General features: G+C 37.7%; 1 protein-coding gene across 1 annotated transcript in view; it reads right to left on the reverse strand.

Annotated features, from left to right (window-relative positions):
• The window catches only part of lgr4 (leucine-rich repeat containing G protein-coupled receptor 4), a 46,590-nt gene that overhangs the window by 14,254 nt on the left and 14,402 nt on the right, over positions 1–17,934 (reverse strand). Inside the window, exons 2-7 of the mRNA XM_058077039.1 lie at positions 16,417–16,488; positions 11,439–11,510; positions 9,596–9,667; positions 3,805–4,020; positions 2,683–2,754; positions 937–1,005 (exon numbers count right to left, since the gene is read on the reverse strand). Coding sequence (XP_057933022.1) covers positions 937–1,005; positions 2,683–2,754; positions 3,805–4,020; positions 9,596–9,667; positions 11,439–11,510; positions 16,417–16,488 — 573 coding nt within the window. The remainder of the gene's footprint in view (positions 1–936; positions 1,006–2,682; positions 2,755–3,804; positions 4,021–9,595; positions 9,668–11,438; positions 11,511–16,416; positions 16,489–17,934) is intronic.

Below are 17,934 nucleotides of genomic sequence, written 5' to 3' on the forward strand. Positions count from 1 at the left end.
AAAAAATAATAATAATAAAAAAAAAAAGCCAATACATGTTATGAAACTTTCATTTTGTACTTGTACGGCATTGATTCGAATCTCTGATGTTGACGTTCAATCCTCATAATTACACCGTGTCGCGTATATATACGGTATTGTGTTGCACACCGCACAGAAGCAGACCACCCACGTGCAGAGCGAGGGAGCGGCATAAACGACCACGCCGTATACCACCCGGTATTGTTTATGACGCTGAATTTAACAAGTCTGAATTGGCGATACGGGATTGCCAATTCAGACTTGTTAAATGACTTGGATGACTTTGACTTTGTGTTGTGTGATTTAAGTACGTAGCCTCATAACGAAGGATCGACCGATACGATATTTGCATTTTTTTTTTCCTTGTATCGGTATCGGCCGTGGGTTCGCCGATGTATTTTTCCACCGCATGATTTACAGTCAGGCATCCGCCGTGGGCAGCTTTGTGTTGGACCCGTACCCCGCCCCGACTGTTGAATCACATCAAGGGCGCGTTTTCACAAGTAATAGAGTTAGCTTGCTTTTAACACTTTACTAAATTGTGTCAGTGTGATGTGATTGCGTGTGTGTGTGTGGAGGTCGCTAATTAACCTAGCATGTTTTTGTGGAGAACATGCTAACTCCACACCGAGATGGTCGAGGGTGGAATTGAACTCGGGGTCTCCTAGCTGTGTGTGGCCTGCGCGCTGATCACTCTTACCGCATGCAGCCCTCTCCACAAAAAACGGACGTCGTCCGGTTGTGGTCCATCATTACAGTTCACACAACGCACCAAATATTTTGGTGTCCCACAAGGTTCCGTCCTGGAACCCTTGTTTTTTTTTTTTTTTTTTTTTTTTTTTTTTTTTTAACATCAAATCGCTTGTGGTCGATTCAACCGACTGACATGTCACATGTCAAGAGTGATATACTTACAATTCTTTCAGCTTGGGCAATGCCTCTATCGCCTTGGGGAAAACAACCAGGTTGTTGAAGTTAAGATCTCTGCAATGAGAAATCAAAATCAACTTTATTTGTATAGCACTTTTCCTACAAACACATGCAACACAAAGTGCTATACAGAATTAAAAACAACACACACACGCACAATCACACACAGTAGGGAGACATGGTATCGCACTGAGGATCAAGGAAACGCCACCTTTGGGGCCGTGCACACTGGAAAGACCAGCACCCGGGCCCCCCGCCCCCGACTCTGACACACGGGCGGACTCCCACATTAAAAGGGAGGGACCCCCAGCCGGCCGGGTCGAAGGCACCCAAGAATGGCACCCCCTCAGCAGACCCCGACACAGCCCCCAGTGTGGAGGACCACCCCCCTGAGGAAATACTGGAGTTAAAAGCTAAAAACTAAAAGCATAAAATAGGACTAAAAAGATAAAAATCATTCGAAAAGTTTAAAAATATGAGTTAAAAAGGAAATACAGCCGGAATAGGTGCAGATTCTGGAAGATCTGCTAAAAGTTTTTTTTGTGTGGGTTATTGTGTGGAGCTGCTCTACAGGAAACGACAACAGTGGGGGAGACTTATTGTTCATAGTTTATAGGAATAAATTCAAAAAAACAGACCATTTTGGCAGGAAGCACAAATAAAAAAAAATACAGCCGGAATAGGTGCAGATTCTGGAAGATCTGCAAAAAGTTTTTTTTTTTGTGGGTTATTGTGTGGAGCTGCTCTACAGGAAACCACAACAGTGGGGTAGACTTATTGTTCATAGTTTATAGGAATAAATTAAAAACAGACCGTTTTGGCAGGAAGCACAAATGAAAAGGAAATACAACCAGAATAGGTGCAGATTCTGGAAGATCTGCAAAAAGTTTTTTTTTTGTGGGTTATTGTGTGGAGCTGCTCTACAGGAAACCACAACAGAGGGGCAAGACTTATGGTTCATAGTTTATAGGAATAAATTTACAAAAACAGACCATTTTGGCAGGAAGCACAAATCAAAAGGAAATACAGCCGGAATAGGTGCCGATTCTGGAAGATCTGCTAAAAGTTTTTTTTGTGGGGGTTATTGTGTGTAGCTGCTCTACAGGAAACCACAACAGAGGGGCAAGACTTATGGTTCATAGTTTATAGGAATAAATTAAAAATGACCGTTTTGACAGGAAGCACAAATGAAAAGGAAATACAGCCGGAATAGGTGCCGATTCTGGAAGATCTGCTAAAAGTTTTTTTGTGTGGGTTATTGTGTGTAGCTGCTCTACAGGAAACCACAACTCAAATATAAAAAGGGGAGGAAAATGAGCATAATATTTGGCCCGAGTTTTCCCAAAAGGGACAAAAGACTAGTTGCAAGTGGACCAAAGAGCAAAATCGGAAAATTTGCATATTTTATATTACAAAATATGCAAATACAAAAGGTGCTACATTGTATTGGGAAGAAGGAGTTTGCCTTTCAGATAGATTTTTTTTTTTTTTAATGGCTATGCGACAGGAAGAAGCAAACAGTGGGAGGGCAGATTTGATAAGCATCATGTACTTTGCTCTATTTATTCTCGAGCAATTACAGGAGGAAGTGGAGACAATGATGTCTGGAGGAGCGGAGCGGAGGCGGGCGGGGGAAACTGTTCGCACGTGCACGCATACGCACGCATTCCCAATCTCACACAATACACACACGATACACACACACACAATACACATTAACCAGCAACTTACAGTGTTTCTAGGTTCACAAGACCAGTAAAACATTTGCCGCCAATTTCCTTAATTCTGTTGTTGTGAAGATGCCTTAAAAAAAAATAAAAAGACAAAAGTTATTAACACCATATAAGACATTGAATGTCCAATAATAAAATAAAATAAAATAAAATAAAATAAAATAAAATAAAATAAAATAAAATAAAATAAAATAAAATAAAATAAAATAAAATAAAATAAAATAAAATAAAATAAAATAAAATAAAATAAAATAAAATAAAATAAAATAAAATAAAATAAAGCCCTGTAATTGGGTAGCGACCAGTCCAGGGTGTACCCCGCCTCTTGCCCGAAGGCAGCTGGGATAGGCTCCAGCACCCCCGCGACTCTTGTGAATAAAATAAAATAAAATAAAATAAAATAAAATAAAATAAAATAAAATAAAATAAAATAAAATAAAATAAAATAAAATAAAATAAAATAAAATAAAATAAAATAAAATAAAATAAAATAAAATAAAATAAAATAAAATAAAATAAAGCCCTGTGATTGGCTGGTGACCAGTCCAGGGTGTAACCCGCCTCTTGACCGAAGGCAGCTGGGATAGGCTCCAGCACCCCAGCGACCCTTGTGAGGAAAAAGCGGTAGAAAATGAATGAATGAAAAAATTAAAATTAAAATTAAAATTAAAATTAAAATTAAAATTAAAATTAAAATTAAAATTAAAATTAAAATTAAAATTAAAATTAAAATTAAAATTAAAATTAAAATTAAAATTAAAATTAAAATTAAAATTAAATAAAAGCCTGATTTTACAGTTTAGTTATTGAAATAAATATATTTTTTTAATCGTTTGTTGCCACTCGCTGTATACCAAACAGCAATAGTCAGTGTCTCACTTAATGCTATACAAAGTAAACCATCAGGTTGTTCCTGTTGGACTATTTTTTTTTAATCATATATTTTCAGGAAACCTAGCACGACTTCCAGGAAAATAAAGAAATAAAAAAAGTAAAAAAGTAAAAAAAACTCAGGAAACTCACATACTAAGCTCCGATATGTCCACGGACATTATGAGTGACGGGTATCTTTTGATTCAATTGAAATGACAATTAGAAAAGCGGAACTGATGCAACTTACAAAACAACCAGACTGGTGAGGTTTGCAAAGGCGTTGTCTGGTATGTACAAGATGCGGTTGAGGGCCAACGTCAGCGCTTGTAGGTTTGCCTGGTGCCTCAGAGAGTCAACGGGGACCTCTGTCAGGTTGTTGTCATCCAACCAGAGATGGCGCAGTTGCTGAAGACCCTCAAAACTGTCGTCTGGGACCGTGGTAATATGGTTAGCATCGAGCCGGCTAAAGAAAAGAGAAGGGTAGAAACAAAAAAATTTACAAAAATCAAATAAACTGGACAAAAAAATACATTTTTTGATGGATCTAATAACAAACTCCCATTAAATGCCACAATTATCAATCCCTTATCAAGAGTCCGGTGTTTCCCATACATTCAAGCTACAAATAGATCGGCCGCTACCCGTTTGACCTTGCTCATAAACACGTTATAACGGGACTGCATGTGAACGTCACGCATCGTTTGCTGCTGGCATGGCGAGCCGGCGTGGCATTTGCTGGCATCTCCGGGTTTGCCACCTGTGCTGTGAACCTCGGGGCCCGGTGTCTGCCGTGCCGTGCCGCCCAGTAATGCCGTGCGTACATTAGACGAGGAATTGAGCGACAAAGCTGAAATGCTAAAATGCCAACATGCTAACAGTTAGCACGGTAGCAGCTAAAAAGAAAGCGCCGAGTCTCAAAAGTGAAGAGGCAGTCCTATAGCATACCTACATCATGCCATGTGTGTATTTGCCTTTAGAGAGCGGCAAATTAGCTAAAATGCTAACATGCTCTAGCATCTAGCAAGAAGGTACCAGGTCCCAAAAGTGTTCAGGCGGTCCCATAGTGTCCCGAAATCATGCAGTGTGTGTATTTGGCTTTATAAATGAGTAAATTAGCTGAAATGCTAACATGCTAAACGTTAGCATGGTAGCATCTAGCAAGAAGGTACCAGGTCCCAAACGTGTTCAGGCGGTCCCATAGTGTCCCGAAATCATGCCATGTGTGTATTTGGCTTTATAAATGAGTAAATTAGCTAAAATGCTAACATGCTCAGAGCGAGCTTGGTAGCATCTAGCAAGAAGGTACCAGGTCCCAAAAGTGTTCAGACGGTCCCATAGTGTCTCGAAATCATGCTGTGTATTTGGCTTTATAAATGAGTAAATTAGCTAAAATGCTAACATGCAAAATGTTAACATGGTAGCATCTAGCAAGAAGGTACCAGGTCCCAAAGGTGTTCAGGCCGTCCCATAGTGTCCCGAAATCATGCTGTGTGTGTATTTGGCTTTATAAATGAGTAAATTAGCTAAAATGCTAACAGGCTAAATGTTAGCATGGTAGCATCTAGCAAGAAGGTACCAGGTCCCAAAAGTGTTCATGCGGTCCCATAGTGTCCCGAAATCATGCCGTGTGTGTATTTGGCTTTATAAATGAGTAAATTAGCTAAAATGCTAACATGCTCAGAGCGAGCTTGGTAGCATCTAGCAAGAAGGTATCAGGTCCCGAAAGTGTTCAGACGGTCCCATAGTGTCCCGAAATCATGCTGTGTATTTGGCTTTATAAATGAGTAAATTAGCTAAAATGCTAACATGCTAAATGTTAGCATGGTAGCATCTAACAAGAAGGTACCAGGTCCCAAAAGTGTTCAGGCGGTCCCATAGTGTCCCGAAATCATGCCGTGTGTGTATTTGGTTTTATAAATGAGTAAATTAGCTAAAATGCTAACATGCTAAATGTTAGCATGGTAGCATCTAGCAAGAAGGTACCGGGTCCCAAAAGTGTTCAGGCGGTCCCATAGTGTCCCGAAATCATGCCGTGTGTGTATTTGCCTTTAGACATGAGTAAATTAGCTAAAATGCTAACATGCTAAGCGTTAGCATGGTAGCATCTAGCAAGAAAGCACCAAGTCCATAAAGTGTTAAGACAGTCCCATAGTGTCCCGACATCATGCCATGTGTGTATTTCCCTTTAGACATAAGTAGTAAATTAGCTAAAATGCTAACATGCTAACATAGTATAGTTACACGAAACCTTCCAAAAACTAAATACCGCTTGGTATATGATGTACACAGAGCAAAGAACAATTTCTCGCTCTGTCTCCTTGCACTGTGAAGCGTTCAGGCGCACGTGGAATTTGGAGTGTTTTTCAATGTTTCATTCACGTACCCCTTATGACACAGCTCCAGGCGCGCCACACTTTGGGAACCGCTGTTGTAGACCAACTTGACAACATCAGTTAAGTTGTTAAAAAATAAAAAAATAAAAAAAATGGCCACTTCCAGAAGAAATACACTTTTGTATTGAATGTTTAAATGTGCTTTTGAACATCACCAAGCTGTGTGTGTGTGTGTGTGTGTGTGTGTGTGTGTGTGTGTGTGTGTGTGTGTCTCGCCCTCCCTCAAAATTCCTCAAGTGTCTGGGCTGGAAGAAAAACAGCCTTGATTGACATTTAGGTCTGAGGCTTTATAACAAGCGAGTCCTGCCCCCCCCCCCCCCCACAAAAAGCGTCGCGCTTCAACTAAAGACCCCAAAAGGCTCCCAAAGAAGAGGCATCCGGTAAACAATAAGAAGAGTCGGAAGCTGGTGGTAAAAAGGTTGGTGTGCACGGTGCAAAGTTAAATTGGCAACACGTTTCTCCAATTGTCAAAATATGAAAAGACTTGAGCTTAATGAGCTTAGGAGTTGAGCATTTCATGTTACACAAACACAACACACCTTAGGTAAAAGGATGAGGAATAACACTGGCCTACATTTATGCCCCCCCCCCCATATATATATATATTAGTCCAAAAACAAAAATCACGTCTTTTCTCTCTCTTAAAACTATTTTTTGTCATTTTAATTTTTAAAAAAAATTTTACATAAATTTTTTTTTTTACATTAAAAAATTATATAATAAAGTCATCTTTTTCAGGGCTTAAAGTACAAAAAAAATTCTGAGGCTGCCCCCCCCTCAAAAAAAATCCTGAGCCTGACCCCCCCCCCCATGAAATGTATATAAAATCCTGAGCCTGACCCCCCCACCCCCCAAAAAAAAAAAATCCTGAGCCTGACCCCCCCCCATGAAATGTATATAAAATCCTGAGCCTGACCCCCCCCCCCCCCCCCCCACAAAAAAATTATATTAAAAAATCCGGAGCCTGACCCCCCTCCCACACACACACACACAAAATTATATATAAAAAAATCCTGAGCCTGACCCCCACCCCCCCAAAAAATATATATAAAATCCTGAGCCTGACCCCCCCCACAGTAAAATTATATAAAAAAATCCTGAGCCTGAGCCCCCCCCCCAAAAAATGTATAAAATCCTGAGCCTGACCCCCCACACACAAAAAAATAATATAAATCCTGAGCCTGACCCCCCACCCAAAAAATATATATAAAATCCTGAGCCTGATCCCCCTCCACAAAAAAATTATATACAAAATCCTCAGCCTGACCCCCCCAAAAAAATATATATATAAAATCCTGAGCCTGACCCACCCCACACACACAAAATATTATATAAAAAAAAATCCTGAGCCTGACCCCCCACACACACACAAAATTATATTTAAAAAATCCTGAGCCTGACCCCCCCACCCACAAAAAAAATTATATTTTAAAAATCCTGAGCCTGACCCCCCCCAAAATATATATAAAATCCTGAGCCTGACCCCCCCACACAAAAAAATTATATTAAAAAAATCCTGAGCCTGACCCCCCCACACAAAAAAATTATATTGAAAAAAATCCTGAGCCTGACCCCCCCCACAAAAAATTATATAAAAAATCCTGAGCCTGACCCCCCCACACAAAAAATTATATTAAAAAATCCTGAGCCTGACCCCCCCACCCACAAAAAAATTATATAAAAAAATCCTGAGCCTGACCCCCCCCAAAATATATATAAAATCCTGAGCCTGACCCCCCCACACAAAAAAATTATATTTAAAAAATCCTGAGCCTGACCCCCCCCACACAAAAAAATTATATTGAAAAAAATACTGAGCCTGACCCCCCCCACAAAAAATTATATAAAAAATCCTGAGCCTGACCCCCCCCCACACACACAAAAATTATATTTAAAAAATCCTGAGCCTGACCCCCACCCCACAAAAAAATTATATAAAAAATCCTGAGCCTGACCCCCCCCCACAAAAAATTATATAAAAAATCCTGAGCCTGACCCCCCCACACACAAAAAAATTATATAAAAAATCCTGAGCCTGACCCCCCCACACAAAAAAATTATATTAAAAAAATCCTGAGCCTGACCCCCCCCAAGCAATTCAACTCTTTCATCAAGTACAACATGAGTCCCAGTGTGCTAAAGTGAAAGTGTGCTTTGTGGGGCTTATGTGTCACTACTTCCCATAGAGTAGGTAGCTGCCTGGAGGGCTGGCAGGAGCCATCAGGACATTCCTGGCCTATTTTTAAAGGTTCATTAGACTCTTCTGCATCGCTCTTTGTCAAGAATTGTGTCTTTGTTTAGCATGCCGTGTGTGGATTTGTGTCAGCGTCTTCGGAGTCGCACCGGCGAGTGTCACGTTCCTTTTTATTGGTAGGGTGGAACGTTTATACAATATATATTTTGACGCATTTGTTTGACATTATTATTATTATTTTTATTATTACACTGGAGCCAAAATTTAATAAAAAAAATTAATTCAAAATTTAACATGGTGTCCAAATACTATAAAGATATTTTGTAAAGCAAAATGAGTATATGCTAACAACGAAAAAAATATTGAAATCTTCATCTCATCAAAATAATAATAATAATAATAATAATAATAAAAATGTGTGTTATTTGTATGAACTTTATTTTTTGCAGTTTTTTCCCCCGCCATTTTTGCTCTTTTTATTAAAAATATTCCTAATATTTTAACTTTCTTCCTAAATAATTTATGATTTTATTCCCATATTATTTTGATTACTTTTCCATTATTTAAAATTTCCATATATTTTAACTTTCTTCCTGAATAATATCTGATTTTACTGACATAATATTTGGACTAAATGTCCATAATTTTCATCAAATTTTCCCAAAATTCCAACATTATTTATTGTTTTGTTCTTCTTATATAAGACTTAAAAATGTTTTTTTTAATATCTCAACTCTATGGTACTAAAATAACATTTTCCCTCAGAATGTTAGAGTTTATTTTTGTTAAATTGAAAACAAATTATCCATATTAATAGCCTTTTTTTTGTTATTCTTCTTGTAAATGTTATTCTTGTTTTTTAAAGTTTTTTTTAAGTTTTTATTAAAAATATTCCTAATATTTTCACTTTCTTCCTAAATAATTTATGATTTTATTCCCATATTATTTAGATTACTTTTCCATTATTTAAAATTTCCATATATTTTAACTTTCTTCCTGAATAATATCTGATTTTACTGACATAATATTTGGACTAAATGTCCATAATTTTCATCAAATTTTCCCAAAATTCCAACTTTATTTATTGTTTTGTTCTTCTCATATAAGACTTAAAAATGTTTTTAAATATTATTATTTTATTATTGTATTATTATTTTAATAATATTATTATTATTATTATATAATAGTTCTCATGAAATCACAGCCTTTTTTTTCGTTATTCTTCTTGTAAATGATATTCTTGTTTTTTTAAGTTTTTTTGTTTGTTTTTTTAGACTTTAATCTTGTGACATTGGCTGCACGGTGGACAAGTGGTTAGCATGTTGGACACACAGCTAGGAAACCCGAGTTCAATTCCAGAGATCATACCGTTCTTTACTTTCTGCTTTGACGACGTTCTGAACGATCAATTGGCGTGTAACCGAAAAGACTGTGCTGATTGGGTGACTCACAGAGACTGGAGAGAATGGAGGTTCCTCAGGGCGGGGCTGGGCACCATCTTAAGTTGATTGTTCTGGAGCATCCTGGGGAGGAAGAACATATTCATGGTGTCAAATTCAACTCAAAATGAAAAAAATGCTACACGCTAGGGCTGGGCGATATTTTGGTTGAATATCGATATCCGATATATATCCATATTTTTCACCACAAAGTGATCTTTAATAATAAATGGTTCATACAGTCTCTATGCAACCTTTATACCGTCTTTTTTCCTGTTCACTCCCGCGATGCAGCCTCTCCTCCTTCATATATCTACGAGGATCTACGATTTGTTTTTTGTTTATCGATTTTTTTTATTGTTTACAGTGGGGACGGGGGCCTGATGACCCCGACTGGGGACGGACTCGGACGGTGGAAGGAATACTTTTGAGGCCCTTCTCAATCCCGCTGACAGAGTCTGAGGACACATACCCGGACAGTTCCATCACCGTGGAGGTGTGGAGGTATCTGGGGTGGTCAAAAAAAAAAGCTCTGGGGGGTGGACAAGTTCCGCCCCAGAATTCCTCAAGGCTCCGGATGTTGAGGGACTGTCTGGGCGGACACGTCTCTCAAGTCCGGAACAGTACCTTTGGATTGGCAGACCGGGGTGGTGGCCCCCTTCTTTAAGAAGGGTGACCGGAGGGTGTGTTGTAAACTACAGGGGGATCCACAATCCTCAGCCCCCCTGGGAAGTCTATTCCAGGGCGCTGGACAGAAGGGTACGTTGGTCGAACCTTTGCTACAAGGGGTCCAATTCGGTTTTCGTGCCGGAGGGTTCATGGGAATTTGCCCAACTGGTCTATATGTGGTTTGTGGACTTGGAAAAGACTTTTGACCGTGTCCCTTGCGGCGTCCCTTTGTGGGGGTGCCATCCGGTCCTTGTACAAACGGGGCAGGAGCTTGGTTCGCTTTGCCTTGTCTAAAATCGAGCCTGTTTCCGGTGAACGTTGCCGTCCGCCAAGGCTTCCCTCCCTTTGTCACCGATTCTGTTCACAATTTTTATGGACAGAATTTCACTTAGAGGAGGTGGCCGGGGACCGGGAAGTCTGGGTTTCCCTACCGAGACTGCTGCCCCCGCCCCCCGCGACCCGGGACCCGGATAACCGCAGGAAAATGGATAGATGGAAATACCTACAATCAGTCCAAGATTCAAACTTGAAACAAGAATATATAATAACTGTTACATTTGTTCACTTCCTGCTTTCATAAAATAGTTTAAGTTTTTTTTTAGTTTTTTTTATTATTTTTAAAATTATTATTTTTTAAAAATTATTTGAATTGTATTATATTTTTTTTGTCAATTTAATTTATTTAGCTTTTATTTTTGTAATTTAAGTTTTTACTTATTTATTTTTAATGATATTTATATTTTTTATTTTATTATTTTATTATATATATTATTATTGTATTTAGCAAACATCAACTGCTTTTATTGTTTCTTGAATTGACTCATCGTTCTGCTACCTTCCCTCTGCAGGACTTCGACTTATGTTTTACGTTGTTTGGACTTCAGAATGTCGACCGATATGCAGTCAAATGTGAAGTATTCGCAACACATGGTGTTGTACCGGTAATACACTGTAGCGGGGCCAAATATGTATAAGTGTGAACTTAAATGTTTTGGGGGCGACCAACTAACAGCGCCACAATGTTGCACAACAACATCGTGAAATATTTACTTTTCCACCCCCCCCCCCCCGCCGTGGGTGGAAAACTTCACACTGTCACCGTGTGTGTGTGTGTATGTGTGTGTGTGTGTGTTTGTATCCACATGAGAGTGTTGACAGTGCTGGTGGCCAGGGTGTGTATGCTTACAGGACTTTGAGCTGATGTAGTCCAGACAGGGCTTCGGGGTGGATGAAGGACAGGTCATTCCCTGCGAGTCTCCTGGGCGATAAAAGACATTATTGTGTCAGATTACAATTGAATGCATCACATAATCGGTTCACAGTTCCACATGTCCGAAAGGAGTAGGAAGAAGCAAAGCTTATTAAATGCTACCCCCTCCATCTGGTACTTTTACAATCAGTAACTGTTACATTTGTTCACTTCCTGCTTTCCTAATATAATTTAAGTGATTTATTCATGAAATGTTATTTTATTATTTTTAATTTTTTGTTTTATTTTAATTTTATTTTAGTTTTATTTATTTTTATTTTTTGTCACATACTGAGGCGCTGTTTGGTCGGATAAAATCCGATTTACGCATATACCGGATATAAATCCGATATATGCATAAAACGGACATTTTCCGGTATACGCATATAACGGATTTCGCTTATATCGGACAAAACCAGTGGGAACAATTGAATCCGATATATATCCAAGGTTTACTGTAGTGACCTACAGCATGTTATTTTTTGTTGCACCGTGAGTGAGTGAGGCATTTGTTGTGATGAGCTCCTGTTACTTTGTTTGAAACAACGACTTTGAATATATTGACACGTGGAGGGTTATTTTTTTTGTTGCACCGTAAGTGAGTGAGTGAGTGAGTGAGGCATTTGTTGTGATGAGCTCCTGTAGCTTTGTTTGAAACAACGGCTTAGCATATAGTGACCTACAGCATGTTATTTTTTTGTTGCACCGTGAGTGAGTGAGTGAGTGAGGCATTTGTTGTGATGAGCTCCTGTAGCTTTGTTTGAAACAACGGCTTAGCATATAGTGACCTACAGCATGTTATTTTTTTGTTGCACCGTGAGTGAGTGAGTGAGTGAGGCATTTGTTGTGATGAGCTCCTGTAGCTTTGTTTGAAACAACGGCTTAGCATATAGTGATCTACAGCATGTTATTTTTTTGTTGCACCGTGAGTGAGTGAGTGAGTGAGTGAGTGAGTGAGTGAGTGAGGCATTTGTTGTGATGAGCTCCTGTAACTTTGTTTGAAACAACGGCTTAGAATATATTGACACTGAGAGGGTTATTTTTTTTTGTTGCACCGTAAGTGAGTGAGTGAGTGAGTGAGGCATTTGTTGTGATGAGCTCCTGTAGCTTTGTTTGAAACAACGGCTTAGCATATAGTGACCTACAGCATGTTATTTTTTTGTAGCACCGTGAGTGAGTGAGTGAGGCATTTGTTGTGATGAGCTCCTGTAGCTTTGTTTTAAACAACGGCTTAGCATATAGTGACCTACAGCATGTTATTTTTTGTTGCACCGTGAGTGAGTGAGTGAGTGAGTGAGTGAGTGAGTGAGTGAGTGAGTGAGTGAGTGAGTGAGTGAGTGAGTGAGTGAGTCATTTGTTGTGATGAGCTCCTGTAGCTTTGTTTGAAACAACGGCTTAGAATATATTGACACTGAGAGGGTTATTTTTTTTCTTGCACCGTGAGTGAGTGAGTGAGGCATTTATCTGTCTGTTGTGAGCGAATTTCCGATATATCCGAGTCCGATATATCCGAGGTTTACTGTATCTCCAACTTCACGAAAAAGACTTAAAGCTGGTATCATTGATGTATAAGTTGAACAGTTTTGGTCACAGTATTGACCCCTGGGGAACTCCGCATGTAATATGTATATTATTCGGCTACTTCCAAATATCTACTGCCAAAAATGCTTTCTGGGCCGTTCCACTGTCGGTAATTTGTGTTTGAGTCCGAAGCACACATAGTAGACCTCTTAGGCAAAGTGGCCCGCATGTGAATAGAGCCATTTATAAACACGTTCTCGCTAACATTTTTAACTTATCCTCAGGTAACCCATAAAAAGGTTTTTGCGGGGACACCTCCCTTTCCTGTTGCCAACATTCAGAAAGTACGTGTGTGTGTGTGGATAAGCATGGAAAAGGCTGAGTAGTACACACAGCCCGAGTATACTATCAGGGCCTGAGAGATTAGCGACAGATTTATCACCCGGCAATATGAGTCTGACCAGACTAAAAACCCCTGCAACAGGAGCCGCAGGGTGTGAGGCCAAGAACTAAGGCCGGGTTGTGTTCGAGGACCGCATGCCTTTCACGTCCCAGAGGGAAAGGAACGGTAAAAATACGATTTCCTGCTAGACATTGCTGGGGTTTTATGCAAATTATGTTCATATTAGTTTTTCTCTGAAAGGAAACTAATGTTTTTTCTTCTGGTGGACTGAACATTTTTTCAGAAGTGCTTTCTGGACTGGTAATTTGTGTTTGTTTTATGGTAATAGTAATGGTATTATTTCATTTGAACATGCATCAGATTGCAATTGAATGCATCACATAATCAGTTCACAGTTCCACATGTCCAAAAAGGAGTAGGAAGAAGCAAAGCTTATTAAATCCTACCCCTCCATCTGGTACTTTTACAATCAGTAACTGTTACATTTGTTCACTTCCTGCTTTCCTAATATAATTTAAGTGATTTATTCATTAAATTTTATTTTATTATTTTTTAATTTTAGTTTTATTTTAATTTTATTGTAGTTTTATTTATTTTTATTTTTTGTCACGTACACTTCCTGCTTTCCTAATATAATTTAAGTGATTTATTCATAAAATATTATTTTATTATTTTTTAATTTTAGTTTTATTTTAATTTATTTTAGTTTTATTTTAGTTTTATTTATTTTTATTTTTTGTCACGTACCGAGGCGCTGTTTAGTCTTAGTCGGAGGAAGGAGTCGGAAAAAGCAAAGCTTATTAAATCCTACCCCTCCATCTGGTACTTTTACAATCAGTAACTGTTACATTTGTTCACTTCCTGCTTTCCTAATATAATTTCAGTGATTTATTCATAACGTTTTATTGTATTATTTTTTAATTTTAGTTTTATTTTAATTTTATTGTAGTTTTATTGTAGTTTTATTTATTTTTATTTTTTGTCACGTACACTTCCTGCTTTCCTAATATAATTTAAGTGATTTATTCATAAAATATTATTTTATTATTTTTTAATTTTAGTTTTATTTTAATTTATTTTAGTTTTATTTATTTTTATTTTTTGTCACGTACCGAGGCGCTGTTTAGTCTTAGTCGGAGGAAGGAGTCGGAAAAAGCAAAGCTTATTAAATCCTACCCCTCCATCTGGTACTTTTACAATCAGTAACTGTTACATTTGTTCACTTCCTGCTTTCCTAATACAATTTAAGTGATTTATTCATAAAATTTTACTTTATTATTTTTTAATTTTAGTTTTATTTTAATTTTATTGTAGTTTTATTGTAGTTTTATTGTAGTTTTTTTTGTCACGTACACTTCCTGCTTTCCTAATATAATTTAAGTGATTTATTCATAAAATTTTATTTTATTATTTTTTAATTTGTTTTATTTTAATTTTATTTTAGTTTTATTTATTTTTATATTTTTTGTCACGTACCGAGGCGCTGTTTAGTCTTAGTCGGAGGAAGGAGTAGGAAGAAGCAAAGCTTATTAAATCCTACTCCTCCATCTGGTACTTTTACAATCAGTAACTGTTTCATTTGTTCACTTCCTGCTTTCCATAATACAGTTTATTACATTTACAGCTTGTATTGTTTCTTGAATTGGCTCATTGTTGTGCATTGTTTGATTCCCTTACTCAATCCATTCCATAGTTTGATTCCACATACTGAAATGCTATGGCTAGCATAACGTAGCGTTAGAAAATGAATGAATGAATGAACAAAATAAGATTGCACATTCACAAACCAAAAGACTAGCTCAGTTTTACCCATAAATCCTCACTCGGGCCGCGTTTTTTTTTTGTGCGAGCGATGCAAATTGTGCGATTGTCATCTAGTAGCACTCTCACAGCTAGCCACAGATAGATCGTAGTCCTGTGGCAATCACTGCAAAAATGAGCTACTTTATCTGACGTACTCTGACGTCATCCCTTTGATTGATATCACTTGCTGGTTACTTTCAGGAAAAAAAAACAAAAAAAAAAAAAACACTGAAAGCAACATGGCATACCTGTCATCATCATGTCATACTCGGGTTGTGCAATTGGCAACGCGGACTAGAACGCTAGCAAGGCGTGACTAGGCACGAAGGAATATTCTTTTTTCCCCCGGTGTCAGTTCCGGTTTTGCACGTGTATGGCCTGCCTCTTTTCTTTTACTTCTTTTCTGTGAAGCCTCGTAGCCCTCGGAGGGGCGGCGGGGGGGGTTGGGAGGAGAGAGGGGGGGGGCGCTCTGGTTCACTGACACTGCAGCAGCTGGGAAGAAAAGGAGGCCCTCCGAGACAATGTTCACCGAGACGAGTCTTAGGACTTGTTGCATGAGAAGGTTAAATAAACATAGACAGGAACTGGAGTCGTGTCAATCAAGTTTTTTTTTTTTTTTTTTTCGAAGGAACAATAATAACAAATACTAGACAGGTTAGGACTCATGGGAACAATTTTTCCCAAATAACTTCCTCAATGCAATTGTATGAACGGTAAACCGAATTCAATGGAAATTTAAATGGCGAATGGAAAAAGAAGACGGTGGACGAGGGACTACTGAGGGTTGTTGGAATCAACCGGAGTTCGGTTACTCGCCGGTCACTTAGCATTCTCTGGGCAGCGCTAGATACCCGATATCAGGTAGACAGATACTATCTCACCCCCCCCCAAAAAAAAAAACCCAGGTATCTAAACATTTAGAAAACACTCACAAAAACACCCATCAATCCTCTCAGGATGTCACGTGACCCTTACTTCATTTTTGTATCTTTTTTTTTTTTTTTTTACATTTTACGTGCTTATCTCCCCCCCGCAAAGGATATGGAATGCCCCCCATGCCATGTGTTAGCGGTGCTAAGTCAAATAAGCAGGTCCGTAGCAATGAATCCCCGGGCCCTCATGTCAACATTGTACTGTGTCAATACGCCGCTAATGAAAGAAAAAAAAAAAACTGAGGCATGTACTCACAGCTCCTCCAGATAGGGGAAATTCTTGAAAACATTCGCTGGGAGCTCCGTGATGTTGTTCATGCTCACGTCTCTGCGGAGGAGAAACGACATAAAGTCACGATTATGCACAAAAATGCATGAATCCATACGTTAGAAAATGCACATCACTGCCATGTTTGCTATATTCTTAAAAGTTTGAGAGCCATCGCTCTCCTTTTTGAAGACCTGTTTTAGAGAAAGAAGATTAACTAGAAATATGGCTACACATACAATACCGCTTGAAAATTTGGGATCCCTTGCAAGTCAAATACAAGGATGAAGAGTCTTGAACCAGTCATGATGTGCAATATATATATCACTATATTACTAGTTACAGTTAGTGACAGTTACTATGGTACCCATTATGTCATTGTATGGTCATATCACCTCGTACTTCGGTACGTGACAAAAAAACAAAAATTAAATTAAAAAAAAAAACTTCAATTATATTAGGAAAGCAGGAAGTGAACAAATGTAACAGTTACTGATTGTAAAAGTACCAGATGGAGGGGTAGGAAAAAAAATTAATAAAAAAAATAACAAAAAAACAAACTAATAAAAAATAATTAATAAAAGTAAAATAAAAATAAAATTAAACTAAAATTAAAAAATAAAATCAAAATAAAATAAAATTTAATGAATTAATCACTTAAATTATATTAGGAAAGCAGGAAGTGAACAAATGTAACAGTTACTGATTGTAAAAGTACCAGATGGAGGGGTAGGAAAAAAAAATTAAATAACAAAAAAAAACAAAAAAACAAACTAATAAAAAATAAATAAATAAAAGTAAATTAAAAGTAAAATTAAAAAATAAAATCAAAATAAAATAAAATGTAATGAATAAATCACTTAAATTATATTAGGAAAGCAGGAAGTGAACAAATGTAACAGTTACTGATTGTAAAAGTACCAGATGGAGGGGTAGGAAAATAAAAATAAAAAAACTAATAAAAAATAAATTAATAAATCAAAGTAAAATAAAACTAAAATTAAACTAAAATTCAAAAATAAAATCAAAATAAAATAAAATTTAATGAATAAATCACTTAAATTATATTAGGAAAGCAGGAAGTGAACAAATGTAACAGTTACTGATTGTAAAAGTACCACATGGAGGGGTAGGATTTAATAAGCTTTGCTTCGAGTACTCCTATTCTTATTGTATGGTTTTTTTTTTCTTTTCGGATTCACGTCACTTCAGCCCCCGGGGGGGATCCTCACTGTTCAATCCGGCTTCAAGGTGAGCGTGTAGCGGCATGAAAAAATATGCACACAAGACTTGATTTGCTTGCACACAAAAGGCTAATATCACAACGCATGTTTTAAAAAGGGAAAATTGCTGATGAATGGAATTCTTCCAGAGAAATGGAAAACTCTTGCAGAATGAGAGGCTTCGGAAAAAAAAGATCTGGACGCCATGCGTTAAATAAAAGTAAAAAAAAACAAACAAGAAAAAAATCCAAGATTTAGAAATGAACCGACACCCTCCGCAGCC

Source organism: Doryrhamphus excisus, chromosome 7 (assembly GCF_030265055.1).
Source record: "Doryrhamphus excisus isolate RoL2022-K1 chromosome 7, RoL_Dexc_1.0, whole genome shotgun sequence".
NCBI classification, from domain to species: Eukaryota; Metazoa; Chordata; class Actinopteri; order Syngnathiformes; family Syngnathidae; genus Doryrhamphus; species Doryrhamphus excisus.